Below are 17,883 nucleotides of genomic sequence, written 5' to 3' on the forward strand. Positions count from 1 at the left end.
TAAAACGTTTGATGGGTGGAGCATTGTGGATGTAAACAGCTGTGCAGAAAACAGAAAAACACAACAAGCTGTTATTACTGAAACTCTGGAAATTCAACCTGGCCCTGAGTACCTGCGTGTTGGAAAGGGAGGCTTATGTAAGGGATAATGAATTGAGCACTTTCTGTCCAATATTCAGAAGGAGAGACTTTAGGTACACACTCTCTCTGGTTTTAATAATAACTAGGTAGACCCAGGGGAGCAGAGCAGGGAATACATGTAGCTCATTATCTGGTTGGGTTAATACAGCAAGTAATTGCTTCTGAAACTCCGTATTAGTCACGTGTCATTTCCCTTTACCATTCACTGATGTCATTTCCTCTGATTAATGTTGGGCAGAGGGGGACTCAGATGAAGGCACATCTTACAGGGCTCTGGGTTATGTAGACTAGACTTCTTTTGGTTTCTTTTTAGTCCTCTGAACAGTGCTCTGTGAAGATGACTTACCGTTCCACCCTCAGCCTTTTCAATCTCCTCAGATCTATGTCCCAGACAAGAATTGGAGTAATTGCTGCACTCTGAGCCACAGACTCAAGTGAATGTAAACAGACAATTATATTCCTTTTTTCAGTTGTATGTCCCCACACATTCCCTGTACATCCAGCTATCTGTATAGGTACAGCATTCATAGCTGTAAGGCTCACAAATAATCTCTTTCATGCCGAGGTTGGAGTGATCTAAGTGAATTAATAATTTCTTAATGGAAAAGTTGTGCTACTTTTTTAGCTTCTCAAGCCAACCAAGTATCATGCTCCCATAGATGACCACAGCCCACCAGGCAGGGTAGTGCCACAGGCACAGGTTCAGAGTGGTAGTGTCCGTGGAGAGGCATTGTGTGTGAGCAGTGTCCTGTTCTCTCTCTCTCACTGAAAAGCATTTGGCCTCCCCAGTGCCCCAGTGTTTTTCTTCCATCCAGTTGTGATGTCTTTTATTGTTTTCTTGACCTAGAACTCCACTGCCCCAGGGGAGATGTGTTATAGCCACAATCCGTTGTAGTCAGTCTGGTGGTTTTACAATATTGGTTCTCATTTATGCCAATTCAAACAGTGCCTCGTTTCTAGGTAAACAACTGGGGAGAATAATGTTTCAGACATATATCAAATCAAACTGTATTTGTCACGTGCCGAATACAACAGGTGTAGAACATGTATACCAGGCAGAATGTAAACCATAATAATATTTAGGCAAGTTGTTTGCCATGACATCAGATTATTATGCATTCTCACCATTTCAACTACTGTGTTTACAGTTTAAACGTACATGCTTGTGCCCTCTACTGGACACTGGGTTACTGTGACTGCAGGTCCATATACTGTAACAAAGCTCTGATTTGTTTTACAGGGTGACAAAGGAGGAGAGAGGGTGCTGCAGAAGAAATGGACCACCTTCCTAAAAGCACAGCTCCTCTGTTCGCTGCCTGACGATGGCTTCCCCTTCAACATCATCCAGGACATGTTTGTGTTGACGCCCCGCCCAGAAGACTGGAAGAACACCGTGTTCTATGGGGTCTTCACTTCACAGTGGTGAGGAAACACTTTGTCACTAAGACATACAGTACATATGCGAGAGTGTGTAGGATTTTCTATTGATTTGGGTAATGAAATATTCTGTGTCTGGGTTGGTTGGTATTACACTCATCTCCTCAATAACATTTTCCATACAGTTTATAGCAGACTATCATTGACCCAGTCGTGGGCAAACAGCCACACCTCCATTCCCTCTGTTTGTCTATGGTGTATTGGAGACATTATTGATCACGTACTTTATATTAGTTCGGCACTACTGTCAGAGTAAAGAATAGGATGACTTGGGGGAAGAGGAATGTGATGCAGCCTAACTGCTGTGTGGTGTTATCCCAGGTATAAAGGGGCCTCTGGCAGCTCAGCAGTGTGTGCCTTCACCATGGAACAGGTGGAGAAGGCCTTCAACGGCCGTTACCGGGAGGTCAACCGGGAGACCCAGCAGTGGTACACCTACAACCACCCTGTCCCTGAGCCACGGCCTGGAACGGTGAGTTAGTGTCCACTGCCCTCTGCTGGACAGCTGACACAGTACCACTAACCTGAATTACGCCTCGATCACACCAATAGTGCAGTTGCATTTGGTACACCAGAAGTACAAAAAGCGGTTTGTCCCTGTTCAAATCAAATCAATCAAATCAAATTGTATTAGTCACATGCGCCGAATACAACAGGTACAACAGGTAACAACCTTACAGTGAAATGCTTACTTACAATCCCCTAACCAACAATGCAGTTTAAAAAATAAGAGTAAGAAATAAAAGGAACAAGTAATTAAAGAGCAGCATTAAAATAACAATACAGAGTCAATGTGCAGGGGGCACCGGTTAGTCGAGGTAATTGAGGTAATATGTACATGTAGGTAGAGTTATTAAAGTGACAATGCATAGATAATAATAGAGTAACAGCGGCATAAGGGGGGGGGGGAGGAGTCTTATGGCTTGGGGGGTAGAAGCTGTTTAGAAACCTTTTGGACCTAGACTTGGCACTCCGGTACCGCTTGCTGTGCGATAGGAGAGAGAACAGTCTACGACTAGGGTGTCTGGAGTATTTGACCATTTTTAAGGCCTTCCTCTGACACCGCCTGGTATAGAGGTCCTGGATGGCAGGAAGCTTGGCCCCGGTGATGTACTGGGCCGTACGCAATACCCTCTGTAGTGCCTTGTGGTCGGAGGCCGATCAATGGCCATACCAGGGAGTGGTACAGCTATAGAACCTTTTGAGGATCTGAGGACCCATGCCAAATCTTTTCAGTCTGCTGAGGGGGAACACGTTTTGTTGTGCCTTCTTCACGACTGTCTTGGTGTGCTTGGACCATGTTAGTTTGTTGGTGATGTGGACGCCATGGAACCTGAAGCTCTCAACCTGCTCCACTACAGCCCTGTTGATGAGAATGGGGGCGTGCTTGGTCCTTCTTTTCCTGTAGTCCACAATCATCTCCTTTGTCTTGATCATGCTGAGGGAGAGGTTGTCTGGCACCACACGGCCAGGTCTCTGACCTCTTCCCTATATGTTGTCTCATCGTTGTCAGTGATCAGGCCTACCACTGTTGTGTCATCGGCAAACTTAATGATGGTGTTGGAGTTGTGCCTGGCCGGGCAGTCATGAGTGAACAGGGAGTACATGAGGGGACTGAGCATGCACCCCTGAGGGGCCAATGTGTTGAGGATCAGCGAGGCGCATGTATTGTTACCTACCCTTACCACCTGGGGGGCGGCCCGTCAGAAAGTCCAGGATCAGGCTTCCCGGGTGGCGCAGTGGTTAAGGGCGCTGTACTGCAGCGCCAGCTGTGCCACCAGAGACTCTGGGTTCGCGCCCAGGCTCTGTCGTAACCGGCCGCGACCGGGAGGTCCGTGGGGCGAAGCACAATAGGCCTAGCGTCGTCCGGGTTAGGGGGGGATTGGCCGGTAGGGATATCCTTGTCTCATCGCGCACCAGCAACTCCTGTGGCGGGCTGGGCGCAGTGCACGCTAACCAAGGTTTCCAGGTGCACAGTGTTTCCTCCGACACATTGGTGCGACTGGCTTCCGGGTTGGATGCGTGCTGTGTTAAGATGTCATGTTGTGTCTTGTCTCTGTCCTTTCCCTTCACCCTGTCTCCCTCTGCTGGTCGTTGTTAGGTTACCTTTTCTCCCCCGCTTTCTCCCAGCTGTTCCTTGTCTCCTCTAACTACCCATTCACCCCGTTTCCCACCTGTTCCCTTTTTCCCTCTGATTAGGTCCCTATATCTCTCTCTGTTTCTGTTCCTGTCCTTGTCGGATTCTTGTTTGTGTTTCATGCCTGAGCCAGACTATCGTCATGTTTGCTGTAACCTTGTCCTGTCCTGTCGGAATCTGCCGGTCTATCTGAGCCTACCTATGTTTGGTTATTAAAGAAGCTCTGTTTAAGTTAGTTCGCTTTTGGGTCCTCATTCACTCACCATAACAGAAGAATCCGACCAAGAATGGACCCAGCGACTTCGGATCCTCTCCACTCAGCCGTCGGGATCCAGGGAGCGATGCTAGGCAGACACGAGCAGGAAGTGTCTGCTGCTCGACATGCCGTTGAGACCCTGGCCACCCAAGTCTCCAACCTCACAGAACAGGTTCACCATCTCCGCCTCGATCCACCGGCCACTTCCAGGGCTTTCGAATCTCCGGAGCCCAGAATCAATAACCCGCCGTGTTACTCTGGGGAGCCCACTGAATGCCGCTCGTTCCTCACCCAGTGTGATATTGTGTTTTCTCTCCAGCCCAACACTTACTCCAGGAGCACTGCTCGTGTCGCCTACGTCATATCTCTCCTTATTGGACGGGCTCGTGAGTGGGGCACGGCAATCTGGGAGGCAAGGGCTGAGTGTACTAACCAGTATCAGGACTTTAAGGAGGAGATGATACGGGTTTTTGATCGATCTGTTTTTGGGGAGGAGGCTTCCAGGGCCCTGTCTTCCCTATGTCAAGGTAATCGATCCATAACAGACTACTCTATTGAGTTTCGCACTCTTGCTGCCTCCAGTGGCTGGAACGAGCCGGCTTTGCTCGCTCGTTTTCTGGAGGGTCTCCGCGCCGAGGTAAAGGATGAGATTCTCTCCCGGGAGGTTCCTTCCAGCGTGGATTCCCTGATTGAACTCGCTATTCGCATTGAGCGACGGGTTGATCTGCGTCACCGAGCTCGTGGAAAGGAGCTCGCGTTCTCCGTTGCCCCCCTCTCCGCATCACTACCATCTTCCTCTGCCGGCTCGGGAGCTGAGCCTATGCAGCTGGGAGGTATCCGCATCTCGACTAAGGAGAGGGAACGGAGAATCACCAACCGCCTCTGTCTCTATTGCGGTTCTGCTGGTCATTTTGTCACTTCATGTCCAGTAAAAGCCAGAGCTCATCAGTAAGCGGAGGGCTACTGGTGAGCGCTACTACTCCTGTCTCTCCTTCAAGATCCTGCACTACCTTGTCGGTCCATCTACGCTGGACCGGTTCGTCAGCTTCCTGCAGTGCCTTAATAGACTCTGGGGCGGAGGGCTGTTTTATGGACGAGACCTGGGCTCGGGAACATGACATTCCTCTCAGACAGTTAAGGGAGTCCACGGCCTTGTTCGCCCTGGATGGTAGTCCTCTCCCCAGGATTCAGCGTGAGACGCTACCTTTAACCCTCACTGTTTCTGGTAATCATAGCGAAACCATTTCTTTTTTGATTTTTCGTTCACCTTTTACACCTGTTGTTTTGGGCCATCCCTGGCTAGTTTGTCATAATCCTTCCATTAATTGGTCTAGTAATTCTATCCTCTCCTGGAACGTCTCTTGTCATGTGAAATGTTTAATGTCGGCTATCCCTCCTGTTTCCTCTGTCTCTTCTTCACAGGAGGAGCCTGGTGATTTGACAGGGGTGCCGGAGGAATATCACGATCTGCGCACGGTGTTCAGTCGGTCCAGGGCCACCTCTCTTCCTCCACACCGGTCGTATGATTGTAGTATTGATCTCCTTCCGGGAACCACTCCCCCCCGGGGTAGACTATACTCTCTGTCGGCTCCCGAACGTAAGGCTCTCGAGGATTATTTGTCTGTAGCTCTTGACGCCGGTACCATAGTCCCCTCCTCCTCTCCCGCCGGAGCGGGGTTTTTTTTTGTCAAGAAGAAGGACGGGTCTCTGCGCCCCTGCATAGATTATCGAGGGCTGAATGACATAACAGTTAAGAATCGTTATCCGCTTCCTCTTATGTCTTCAGCCTTCGAGATCCTGCAGGGAGCCAGGTTTTTCACTAAGTTGGACCTTCGTAACGCTTACCATCTCGTGCGCATCAGGGAGGGGGACGAGTGGAAGACGGCGTTTAACACTCCGTTAGGGCACTTTGAATACCGGGTTCTTCCTTTCGGCCTCGCTAACGCTCCAGCTGTCTTTCAGGCATTAGTCAATGATGTCCTGAGAGACATGCTGAACATCTTTGTTTTCGTTTACCTTGACGATATCCTGATTTTTTCACCGTCACTCCAGATTCATGTTCAGCACGTTCGACGTGTCCTCCAGCGCCTTTTAGAGAATTGTCTTTTTGTGAAGGCTGAGAAGTGCACTTTTCATGCCTCCTCCGTCACATTTCTCGGTTCTGTTATTTCCGCTGAAGGCATTAAGATGGATCCCGCTAAAGTCCAAGCTGTCATTGATTGGCCCGTCCCTAAGTCACGCGTCGAGCTGCAGCGCTTTCTCGGCTTCGCGAACTTCTATCGTCGTTTCATCCGTAATTTCGGTCAGGTGGCCGCTCCTCTCACAGCCCTTACTTCTGTCAAGACGTGCTTTAAGTGGTCCGTTTCCGCCCAGGGAGCTTTTGATCTCCTCAAGAATCGTTTTACATCCGCTCCTATCCTTGTTACACCTGACGTCTCTAGACAGTTCGTTGTCGAGGTTGACGCGTCAGAGGTGGGCGTGGGAGCCATTCTTTCTCAGCGCTCCCTCTCTGACGACAAGGTCCACCCATGCGCGTATTTTTCTCATCGCCTGTCGCCGTCGGAACGTAACTATGATGTGGGTAACCGCGAACTGCTCGCCATCCGGTTAGCCCTAGGCGAATGGCGACAGTGGTTGGAGGGGGCGACCGTTCCTTTTGTCGTTTGGACTGACCATAGGAACCTTGAGTACATCCGTTCTGCCAAACGACTTAATGCGCGTCAGGCGCGTTGGGCGCTGTTTTTCGCTCGTTTCGAGTTCGTGATTTCTTATCGTCCGGGCTCTAAGAACACCAAGCCTGATGCTTTGTCTCGTCTCTTCAGTTCTTCAGTAGCCTCCACTGACCCCGAGGGGATTCTCCCTGAGGGGCGTGTTGTCGGGTTGACTGTCTGGGGAATTGAGAGGCAGGTAAAACAAGCGCTCACTCACACTCCGTCGCCGCGCGCTTGTCCTAGGAACCTTCTTTTCGTTCCCGTTCCTACTCGTCTGGCCGTTCTTCAGTGGGCTCACTCTGCCAAGTTAGCCGGCCACCCTGGCGTTCGGGGTACGCTTGCTTCCATTCGCCAGCGTTTTTGGTGGCCCACCCGGGAGCATGACACGCGTCGTTTCGTGGCTGCTTGTTCGGTCTGCGCGCAGACTAAGTCCGGTAACTCTCCTCCTGCCGGCCGTCTCAGGCCGCTTCCTATTCCCTCTCGACCGTGGTCTCACATCGCCTTAGATTTTGTCACCGGACTGCCTTCGTCAGCGGGGAAGACTGTTATTCTTACGGTTGTCGATAGGTTCTCTAAGGCGGCTCATTTCATTCCCCTTGCTAAGCTTCCTTCTGCTAAAGAGACGGCACAAATCATCATCGAGAATGTTTTCAGAATTCATGGCCTTCCGTCAGACGTCGTTTCGGACAGAGGTCCGCAATTCACGTCTCAATTTTGGAGGGAGTTTTGCCGTTTGATTGGGGCTTCCGTCAGTCTCTCTTCCGGCTTTCACCCCCAGTCTAACGGTCAAGCAGAACGGGCCAATCAGACTATTGGTCGCATCTTACGCAGTCTTTCTTTTCGCAACCCTGCGTCTTGGTCAGAACAGCTCCCCTGGGCAGAATACGCCCACAACTCGCTTCCTTCATCTGCGACCGGGCTATCTCCTTTTCAGAGTAGCCTCGGGTACCAGCCTCCGCTGTTCTCATCTCAGTTCGCCGAGTCCAGCGTCCCCTCCGCTCAGGCTTTTGTCCAACGTTGCGAGCGCACCTGGAAGAGGGTCAGGTCTGCACTTTGCCGTTATAGGGCGCAGACTGTGAGGGCTGCTAATAAGCGTAGAACTAAGAGTCCTAGATATTGTCGCGGTCAGAGAGTTTGGCTCTCCACTCAGAACCTTCCCCTTAAGACGGCTTCTCGCAAGTTGACCCCGCGGTTCATTGGTCCGTTCCGTATTTCTCGGGTCATTAATCCTGTCGCAGTTCGACTTCTTCTTCCGCGATACCTTCGTCGCGTCCACCCGGTCTTCCATGTCTCCTGTATTAAGCCCGTTCTTCGCGCCCCCGCTCGTCTTCCCCCCCCCCCCCCCCCCATCCTTGTCGAGGGCGCACCCATCTACAGGGTCCGCAGGATTTTGGACATGCGTCCTCGGGGCCGTGGTCACCAGTACCTTGTCGATTGGGAGGGGTACGGTCCTGAGGAGAGGAGTTGGGTTCCCTCTCGGGACGTGCTGGACCGTGCGCTGATCGAGGATTTCCTCCGTTGCCGCCAGGTTTCCTCCTCGAGTGCGCCAGGAGGCGCTCGGTGAGTGGGGGGGTACTGTCATGTTGTGTCTTGTCTCTGTCCTTTCCCTTCACCCTGTCTCCCTCTGCTGGTCATTGTTAGGTTACCTTTTCTCCCCCGCTTTCTCCCAGCTGTTCCTTGTCTCCTCTAACTACCCATTCACCCCGTTTCCCACCTGTTCCCTTTTTCCCTCTGATTAGGTCCCTATATCTCTCTCTGTTTCTGTTCCTGTCCTTGTCGGATTCTTGTTTGTGTTTCATGCCTGAGCCAGACTATCGTCATGTTTGCTGTAACCTTGTCCTGTCCTGTCGGAATCTGCCGGTCTATCTGAGCCTACCTATGTTTGGTTATTAAAGAAGCTCTGTTTAAGTTAGTTCGCTTTTGGGTCCTCATTCACTCACCATAACATAAGAAGCATGGTTGGGTTGTGTATCGGAAGACGCATGACTTTCAACCTTTGTCTCTCCCGAGCCCGTACGGGAGTTGTAGCGATGAGACAAGATAGTAGCTACTAACAATTGGATACCACGAAATTGGGGAGAAAAAGGAGTAAAATTCAACAAAAAAAGAAACAAAAAAAGAAAAGAAAGTCAATGATCCAGTTTCAGAGGGAGGTGTTTAGTCCCAGGGTCCTTAGCTTATTGATGAGCTTTGAGGGCACTATGGTGTTGAACGCTGAGCTGTAGTCAATGAATAGCATTCTCACATAGATGTTCCTTTTGTCCAGGTGGGAAAGGGCAGTATGGAGTGCAATAGAGATTGCATCATCTGTGGATCTGTTAGGCCGGTATGCAAATCAGAGTGGATCTAGCGTTTCTGGGATAATTTTGTTGATGTGAGCCATGACCAGCCTTTCAATGCACTTGTGCTACGGGTCGGTAGTTATTTAGGCAGGTTACCTTAGTGTTTTTGGACACAGGTACTATGGTGGTACTACAGGGAGAGGTTTAAAATGTCAGTGAAGACACTTGCCAGTTGATCAGCGCATTCTCGCAGTACACATCCTGGTAATCCGTCTGGCCCTGCGGCCTTGTGAATGTTGACCTGTTTAAAGTTATTACTCACATCGGCTGTGGAGAGCGTGATCACACAGTTGTCCGGAACAGCTGGTGCTCTCATGCATATTTCAGTGTTAATTGCCTCGAGGCGAGCATAGAAGTAGTTTAGCTCATCTGGTAGGCTCGTATCACTGGGCAGCTCTCGGCTGTGCTTCTCTTTGTAGTCTGTGATGGTTTGTAAGCCCAGCCACATCCGACAATGTGAACTATTTTTCTCTGCCTTCTCTTCATGCAAATTACAGGGATTTGGGTCTGTTCCCGGAAAGCAGTATGTCCTTCACGTCGGGCTCATCAGACTCGTTAACAGTTGGTTAGGAGCACGTAAAACGTCTGCCATCTTCATGAAACGCTGTATCAGCCAGTACACTTCCTCAAAATAGTCCGAAATTATCTAAGATAACTCAAGAAATCTGTCATTCATTTTGACATTTTTGCCAAGGAGGTCTTAGTCACGCAGTTTTAACTAAAATGTTAGGTGCAGTCTTTTTCAAGTGAAGACATTTACATGAAAACTAGTCGCCTGTCTTTGAATGACAACAAACATTTAAAGAATCTACTGTTGACCAATCACCGACGAAGTGGCGTAAACTTTGACTACCGAACTACAATTGTAAGGGGTGCGTATCTGGTGGCAGGGAAGTCAGACGCAGGAGAGCAGAACTTGATAATAGCCGGAGAAGTTTAATAGTTAAACCAACGACATAAGAAATACAAAGTACGGGCACAATAACCTGACGCGCACCAGTAAAACAAAATGTGCACTTACAATAAACAATACCACACAAAGACATGGGGGGAACAGAGGGTTAAATACAAAACACATAATGAGGGAAATGAGAACCAGATGTGTGGGAAAAAGAGACAAAACAAATGGAAAATGGATCGGCGATGGCTAGAAGACCGGCAACGTCGACTGCCGAACACCACCCGAACAAGGAGAGGCATCGACTTCGGTAGAAGTTGTGACAACAAGCCTCAAGGAAAGAATGTGTGCTCGAACAGCCGAAGAAAAAAACTGCTGAAAGCTACCTAACACCAAAATATTGTTATAATATATGCGCAAAATTTTTCCATTGGGAAGTCTACAGTAAACTTTAGCCAACCTCGTGTGTGCAGGTCTGATATGTTCTAGCCTGCCTTAGTCACATCACCAATCTGGCCTGAACATCAGTGCTTAAGCAGCTAAGTTATCTGTTTATCTGCTGTCACTGGCTGCCCTCTTCCCAGAAGGCCTGATGTTATCAAAAAGCTGCTGCTACTTTCATTTCCTGGTAGTGTTATCATGGCCACATCAACTGAAGGATACAAACACATATTGATGGGGGAGTAGGCATGGGGCCGTAGTATGGTTGTGTAGTGTGTATTGTAGACCAGTGTGTGCTTATGAGACTCCCTGTGTTTCTTCCACAGTGCATCACTAATGCAGCCCGGGACCAGGGCATCCCCTCCTCCATGCACATGCCTGACAAGGTATTGAACTTCGTCAAGGACCACTTCCTGATGGACAGTGTGATCCGCAGCCAGCCCCTCCTGCTGAAACGCAGCGTCCGCTACACCCAGATAGCTGTCCACCGGGTCCAGGCTATCCACAAACACTACAATGTGCTCTTCATTGGAACAGGTACTGTAAACAGGCTCTGCTGACAGAACTTCTCCCCCTTTCCTGTTCTGTATGAGAGGCAGAGCTCTAGCAGACATTAACCATCTACTGTTCTGTCATATGTCTCTGGCAGATGACGGAAGACTCCACAAAGCCATTAATGTCAACAACAAGATGCACATCATTGAGGAGATGGTGCTCTTCACTGACCCCCAGCCTGTAGAACACATAGAACTGGAGTCTGAAAAGGTACAGTACAGAGTGTAGAGTGGGAACTCTGTTTATTTCTGAAGCATCTCCTCATAGTGGTAGTAATATTGAGCTCACTAAATGTCAGCACTATCAGCTTAGGGGTCCCATGAGCCGTGAAGAGAGCCGGAGCTTGAAGGGGAGCTCAGCTTACATTCATTGGGATAATTGCATGCAACTTCCTCTCAGGGGAACTGAAAACAGATGGGTTGTAAACGGCGTGTGACCCATCATGAATCTTGTCCTGTGTTACTCTGTGCTGTTACTCTGTGCTGTTACTCTGTGCTGTTACTCTGTGCTGTTAGCCTGTGCTGTTAGCCTGTGATGTTAGCCTGTGCTGGTAGCCTGTGCTGGTAGCCTGTGCTGTTAGTCTGTGCTGTTAGCCTGTGATGTTAGCCTGTGCTGGTAGCCTGTGCTGGTAGCCTGTGCTGGTAGTCTGTGCTGGTAGTCTGTGCTGTTAGTCTGTGCTGTTAGTCTGTGATGTTATTCCAGCATTGGGTTCGTAGAGGGGATGGTATTGATACTATATTAAAGAGGGGTAACTGTATGTGAATACATGACCTAGGGCTATTCCTCCCTGGCATCTGACTGACTGACTGGTCTCTCTACAGGGCCTGCTGTTTGTGTCCTCCTACTCTGGCCTAGTAGAGGTCCCTGTGGCCAACTGCTCCAACTACCAGAGCTGTGGAGAGTGTGTCCTGTCCAGAGACCCTTACTGTGCCTGGACAGGGAGGCAGTGCCTGGATGTCAGGCTGGCTCCACCAGATAGGTATATTTCATCCAGACCACCAACCATTATACTTTACATTTCCATGGTCCACTCAGAGAGATGTAGGTGTTACTCATCAAATAGATACTAGCCTTGTATTGGCATGTAAGAGATAGGTATAAACTATTTTGATGCTAAGCTCTCATAATGACTGAAAACTTTCCAGAACATTTGACTACTCCAAAGAAAAAGTGACAATACAGGAAAATGTTCAATGCTGTCTGCTTATGTGCAGACTAACACTGTAGTCTGTCAAGACCATCTGTGTAGATTGATAGTGCACGTTAGAGCTGTTCTGAGACACCCATTTCTCTGATTTACTGTTGTCTGTTTTCTCAGCCACTGGCAGCAGGATGTGGACGAGGCAGACACATCAGTTATCTGCAACAAGACACAGCCCAGCCCTCGCTTTGTTAAACCCCCACCCACACGTAAGTACGGTACCATACCATCTGCTCCTGCTGGACTAAATCCTTTCGGCTCTATACTGTACCACTGTGCTCTACTCCTGGACTGCTGCATTTAAATTAACATTTTGCTGACAATTTTATTCCAATATTCCCTTACCATCATTATTCGTACCCAGCTCATTTAATTTATTCCTTCTCAGCGCACTCCTACTCAGCTACCACAGTGATATAATAATGCAGTTTGTTCAAACTACCTGGGATGGACTTGCTTTCACAAATGAAAAATGAAAAAGCCCTTCCTTTTGTTGTCTGCAGGGATGTCTTCATGCCAGGTGATAATGATCCCAGCCAACACATTCAAAGTGCTGCCCTGTAAGCTGCGCTCCAACCTGGCTGAGAGGAAGTGGGAGTACAGTGAGGGTGCAGGTCACTTCCTGTACCCCAGTCCTGAGGGAGGTCTAGTGGTGGTGGCCCAGGCTGACAGACAGGAGACCTATGAGTGCTGGTCAGTGGAGGAGGGCTTCAGGCAACTCCTGGCCAACTACTGTGTGAGAGGTGAGGCCAGACAGGAGAGCACCACCCTGATCGGCCACTCACGCACCCCTCTGGTCCCCCAGGAGGAGCCAATCATCCTACCTGGAGAGACCCGCTCCCCGCAGATCAACACCAAGACCTACTGGAACGAGCTGATCGTAGTGTGTGCCCTGCTGGGCTTCTCCCTGGTGGTCTTCTCCCTGTTTGTGGTCTATAGGAACCGTGACCGCATGAAGTCCATGCTGAAGGAGGGTGAGTGTCCTAACATGCAGCAGAAGAAACCCAGGATAGTGGGGAAGCCAGCAGAAAACTTGCCTCTGAATGGCAACAACACAGTTCCAGCATCTGTGTCAGACCACAAGGGTTACCAGACCCTCAATGACAACTACATCTGCAACACGCCGTCACATGAATGCTCATCACCAGACAACAGCAAGAGCTTCTCAGAGTCAGAGAAGAGGCCTCTGAACTTGAAGGAGAGCACTGTAGAGATCTCGCACACCTGCCCGCGGCCTCGGGTGAGACTGGGCTCAGAGATCAAAGACTCCATTGTGTGAGGACGGCTTTGATCAACTTGAGCAGGAGATAAAACTGTAATGCAGAGTGACTAACTTTGAACTGTAAGGAAAGAGGGGACTATAAGTGAAAGAAAAGAAAAACACTAAAGGAGGGAACACTGAAAACCGCCAACCTCTTCGCAAAGAGGGACATTTCATTACACTGATTTTGCACATTTGTCTTTTTCATTTTGTCCCTATAGTCAGTTCTCATTTCCTTGTTCAGTGACTCTTCTTTCCCTAGTGCATCTGAAGCACAATGAAGAGAAGCTGATACAGATTGCCTTCAGACTATTGAAGCCGTGGAATTATGCTCATGGTGGGTATAGGACACATACAGCTGATATTGTCCTTCTGTAACAATTTGTATATGGTTTAGTCATGTTTGTATGCTTTGCCACTCAATCCGTCCAAATACTCTGTTGGCATTGAATTGAAAGTAGAGAGATACTCTATGGGTCAAGAACTGACCCTTAACTCTCCCACCTACATCCATAAGCATGGGCTTAGCCCTGCACTGAGACAGACTCAGTGCATGGATAGCAGTGGAATATACAACCTCGTATTCAAACATTAGATCATTAGGCCTATGACTTAGTTATAACAGCAATTTTTTTACACCTTTATTTAACTAGGCAAGTCAGTTAAGAACAAATTCTTATTTACAAAGACGGTCTACCGGGGAACAGTGGGTTAACTGCCTTGTTCAGGGGTAGAACAACAGAGGTTTACCTTGTCAGCTCGGGGATTCAATCCAGCAACCTTTCGGTTACTGGCCCAACGCGCTAACCACTAGGCTACCTGCCGCCCCTATTAATTTAAGGCAGTTTAAACTGTACATAAACCTCAATGCAGCATAACCAGACAGGCATTAGAATGGTATCCACTGGTCAAGAGAAGGGCTAGCAGTACCAGAGAGACATGGAGAGGAACCAATGAGGAAGGAATGAAAGAGGTAGTGACCACCTGGAATGAGGTGAGGTTAAAACAGCACACAACAGAATAACATAACACTGGAGAGGTATTTTTGAGGCCCACTGCTCTGCTCCACCAGAGTGGCACAGATGGGGTTTGTAAGTCCCAAAGTATTGGAGGATATGGTGCCTAAGTTGTGTAAGATTGACATTCACAGGTTTGAAATGTACTCTTGACATTCGGGAAGACCCTAGACCAGGTATTAACATATTGTTCATTGTGGAGCAGACAGACTATGCAAAGCACATCATGTGAAGTGGGGTGAAAGGTCACACCGAAATCTGATCTTGAGACTGCAAGCACATTCTTAATTACAGAGAATGAGAGGCATACTCACATGCAATTTAGTATGCAAATGATTTTGAGCCATTTCTGTGTCATAGAGGCATGGGATGAGATAAAGACTATCACTAGGCCTGGAGTTGATGTAGCTAGGCTGAAGTCCCAGTATAAAATGGTTAATGACTAGTTCAGAGTGCCAGTCAGGAAATGATTCCTTCAATCCAAATTCAGTCACCAAGTTAAAGTGGGCTGAGACTATAAAAACCTGTTCACCACATTGTTTAGATAGCTCTGTTCTGGTCCTGTTATTCAGAAACCAGTAGACAGCAGAGTTTAGAAGAGCCAAAGGAAGAGTGGGAACAACAGAGAATCAGCCAGTGGGCTATGGAGCTCTTAGTGTCGTTGATGTGACACACCCAGAGGCAACCAAGCTCCTGCGTGTTAATTTATGTAAACAAAGTGATCGTTGTGCCAAAAATAACTTGTTTTTAAATCATGCATCTTCTTTTTTCATCCTATCCAACACAATCATGTCAAATTAATGTCTTATGTTTAATGGGCCTGACTGATTCAGCATGTACTGTACCGAACAGTATGTTCTTAGGCCATTCATAACGTAGTGCATATGAAAGCTGTCATAGTTACAACCATCACCTCTGGTTTAATGACACTAATGACTGTAAAATGGGTTTTACCAACATGGAGCGAAAGGTCACACAGCAGTTATGTACCAGTTAATGGAGGAATGTGTGTGTTTAAAAAAAACTACTATAGAAACCGATATTGTTAAAGTAATAGAACCTGCAGAATATTTTATCATCCAAAAGCAAGGGCTTTATTCAGCCATTACAATACCCAATAACAGGTATATGTTTTCAGCTGTTCATGATGGGAAATAAATAATAATTCTACATTTAAAATGAAAGAATATCAATTTCTTATTCCATAGATGTTGCAATGTCAGTGCAAAATTGTGGTAAATATGAACTCTTGCAACATTGTGTTGTGGAATGTGGTGATACAAGTATTCCAAAACAATTTCTAAGTAAAACTGTTTATTTAAGCTTATTCTAGATATTGAATTTTGTACAAGGGACAATTTTTAAAAAATGACAAAGTAGCTGTGCAAAAAGCATACTGCTAAAGGACTGCCATGTTGGCTGATTGTATATAATGTACATTTGTATTGTATTGGAGAAGACTGGTGAAAGTTGTATCATTGTGGTGAACGTGCAGAACCAGCAAACACCTTAAGAATGCGTTGTTTTTGCACAGAATGTTGGAAAGACTTAGTTTGGGATACAAATTAGGATTTTGTTGAATTATGTATTAGGTTTTCAATTTATTTTTTCATGCCTTTTAAGCAAAGTTAAAGAATTGAGTTGTACATCTTGGGCTACTAAATGTGTTCTCCTGTCTTTGTGACATTAATTAATCACATGGATAACCTGGTAGCAGCAGCAACATCACCTGCATGATATGTACGACAGAATAGACTGTAGGACTCTACTGGGCATGCCCAACAATACAATTACAACACATTGAGTGAATTCCTTTAGATTATGGCCAGTATCAGTACAACAACTCTGTTAGAATGGCTTCAACTTCAGTCACAATGTATTTCTGTGTTGACACTATTGCAAACCCCTGTATATGGAATTATAGTCTCAACCTGTACAGAAATCCCATACTGGTAAGGTCTGCACAACACTTGTGAACTCCATCAGGGTTTCAATGACTCCAATTGTAACAAAGATGGGAGGAGAAGCAGTTGCAACATTGTCTTGACAACTGAACATTTCATGATCATTTTTCATTTTGTGACAAAGATTGCAAGTGAAGAAATGACAGCTTGGATCAGATGAGTAAAGTTATCTAAACTCAATAATACATTAGCCGAATGCAGAACAAAATCAGCCTGAATATCTAGCATAATAGGTTCAGACATGCAGCATATAAATCTCTTGTTTGATCACTGCTCCAAATGAATATACACTTACATAAGATTTGAGACTGCTGTTATAAGCTCCTACTGAGTTGCAGTAAGGCACCTCTGTTAGTTGAAGAACCACTTCAGCCAAGCCTTCTAATTGTGACAGTGTAACAAGTTTCTCTGACTCATGTCAACATGTCTTGTAAGTTTGAATGTTAAAATGCTTTGTAAATTGAGCTGCCAATGTAAAAAGCTCTTGTGAACTGTATTTTTTTTAAATATTATACATCACTACTGTTTCAGTTGTTTTTATTGTTCTGTACATAAAAGCACTTTATTTACATTTTTTTTTAAATAAAGATAAATGGATACAATTAGTTTCCTATATGGTTCATGAACTCTATAGTTGTAATGCCACATGAAATTAGAGAATAACCTCAATGTAGACAGGATCCAGGACACAAGTTGTGCTTGTCACATTGCTGCACTTGATTATGCACCAATCAAACAAATGTTCAAAATCTGTCTATATCATAAAGGTTCAGTCATTGCTAAATGGATACAAATACTGTACTGGTGTAAGAAGTAGTTCCAGACTTGCCTGATTCTGCTCTTACACTGCCCCTGTGTGGCCACAATATTATCAACAACTTTCAGAAGATTTATTGTAATGTAAAAAGGGATTTCTGTCATTACAGTAAGGAATGTTGGTATTGGTATGTTCTTTAAAAGCAGTATGTGTGAGCCATTTTTATCCCCTCTGTTCTTTGATTAGTAAAATGTTAACAGTGACTGTGTCTTCTGTCAACACATTAGTCACATTAAGGTGGAGCACAGCGTTTCGCTGACGCATTCCACCAGACTCAAATAAAAACATGCAAAGAAGAGCGCGGAAAGTTCCTGTTGAACTTGTTCAGTCTTTTTTTTATGTGAGTCTAATTCTTGCATTATCATGTAAAACAAATAAGCTAATAGTGTAGTTCTGTGTTTTTTTAGTAGTGGTGTTTCTGTCGCAGTAGTAAAAAGAAGTATGGCTAGGGGTATCACATGGTAGGGTGGAGTTAATTACTGAGTATGCGTACAGTGTAACAATGGCAGGCAGGCAAGTATTCTTGATAAAGAGTGCAGTCCACACCTGAAAGGAAAATAGTCTACTTTGGTGTCATAGGTAGAATCCTTGCCACATCCTAGCAATGAATATACAATTATTCTCCACCCCTGTGCAAATACATCATAGACTATTTGAAAATATTGAGATACATTTCGTTTAAATATTTTATATGAGTGTTTTATACA

The 17,883-nt window shown here is 46.6% G+C and overlaps 1 protein-coding gene across 5 annotated transcripts in view; it reads left to right on the top strand.

Moving 5' to 3' along the window:
* Positions 1–17,461, top strand: part of LOC139405569 (semaphorin-4B-like) — an 87,291-nt gene extending 69,830 nt beyond the window's left edge. For all 5 annotated transcript variants that reach the window (XM_071147984.1, XM_071148000.1, XM_071148006.1 and 2 more), the window contains 7 exons: positions 1,381–1,562; positions 1,899–2,049; positions 10,689–10,899; positions 11,012–11,127; positions 11,739–11,896; positions 12,236–12,327; positions 12,622–17,461. In XM_071147984.1, coding sequence (XP_071004085.1) covers positions 1,381–1,562; positions 1,899–2,049; positions 10,689–10,899; positions 11,012–11,127; positions 11,739–11,896; positions 12,236–12,327; positions 12,622–13,397 — 1,686 coding nt within the window. In that variant the 3' untranslated portion in view covers positions 13,398–17,461. The remainder of the gene's footprint in view (positions 1–1,380; positions 1,563–1,898; positions 2,050–10,688; positions 10,900–11,011; positions 11,128–11,738; positions 11,897–12,235; positions 12,328–12,621) is intronic.
* Positions 17,462–17,883: the final 422 nt, after the last annotated feature.

Source organism: Oncorhynchus clarkii, chromosome 1 (genome assembly GCF_045791955.1).
Source record: "Oncorhynchus clarkii lewisi isolate Uvic-CL-2024 chromosome 1, UVic_Ocla_1.0, whole genome shotgun sequence".
Lineage (NCBI taxonomy): Eukaryota > Metazoa > Chordata > Actinopteri > Salmoniformes > Salmonidae > Oncorhynchus > Oncorhynchus clarkii.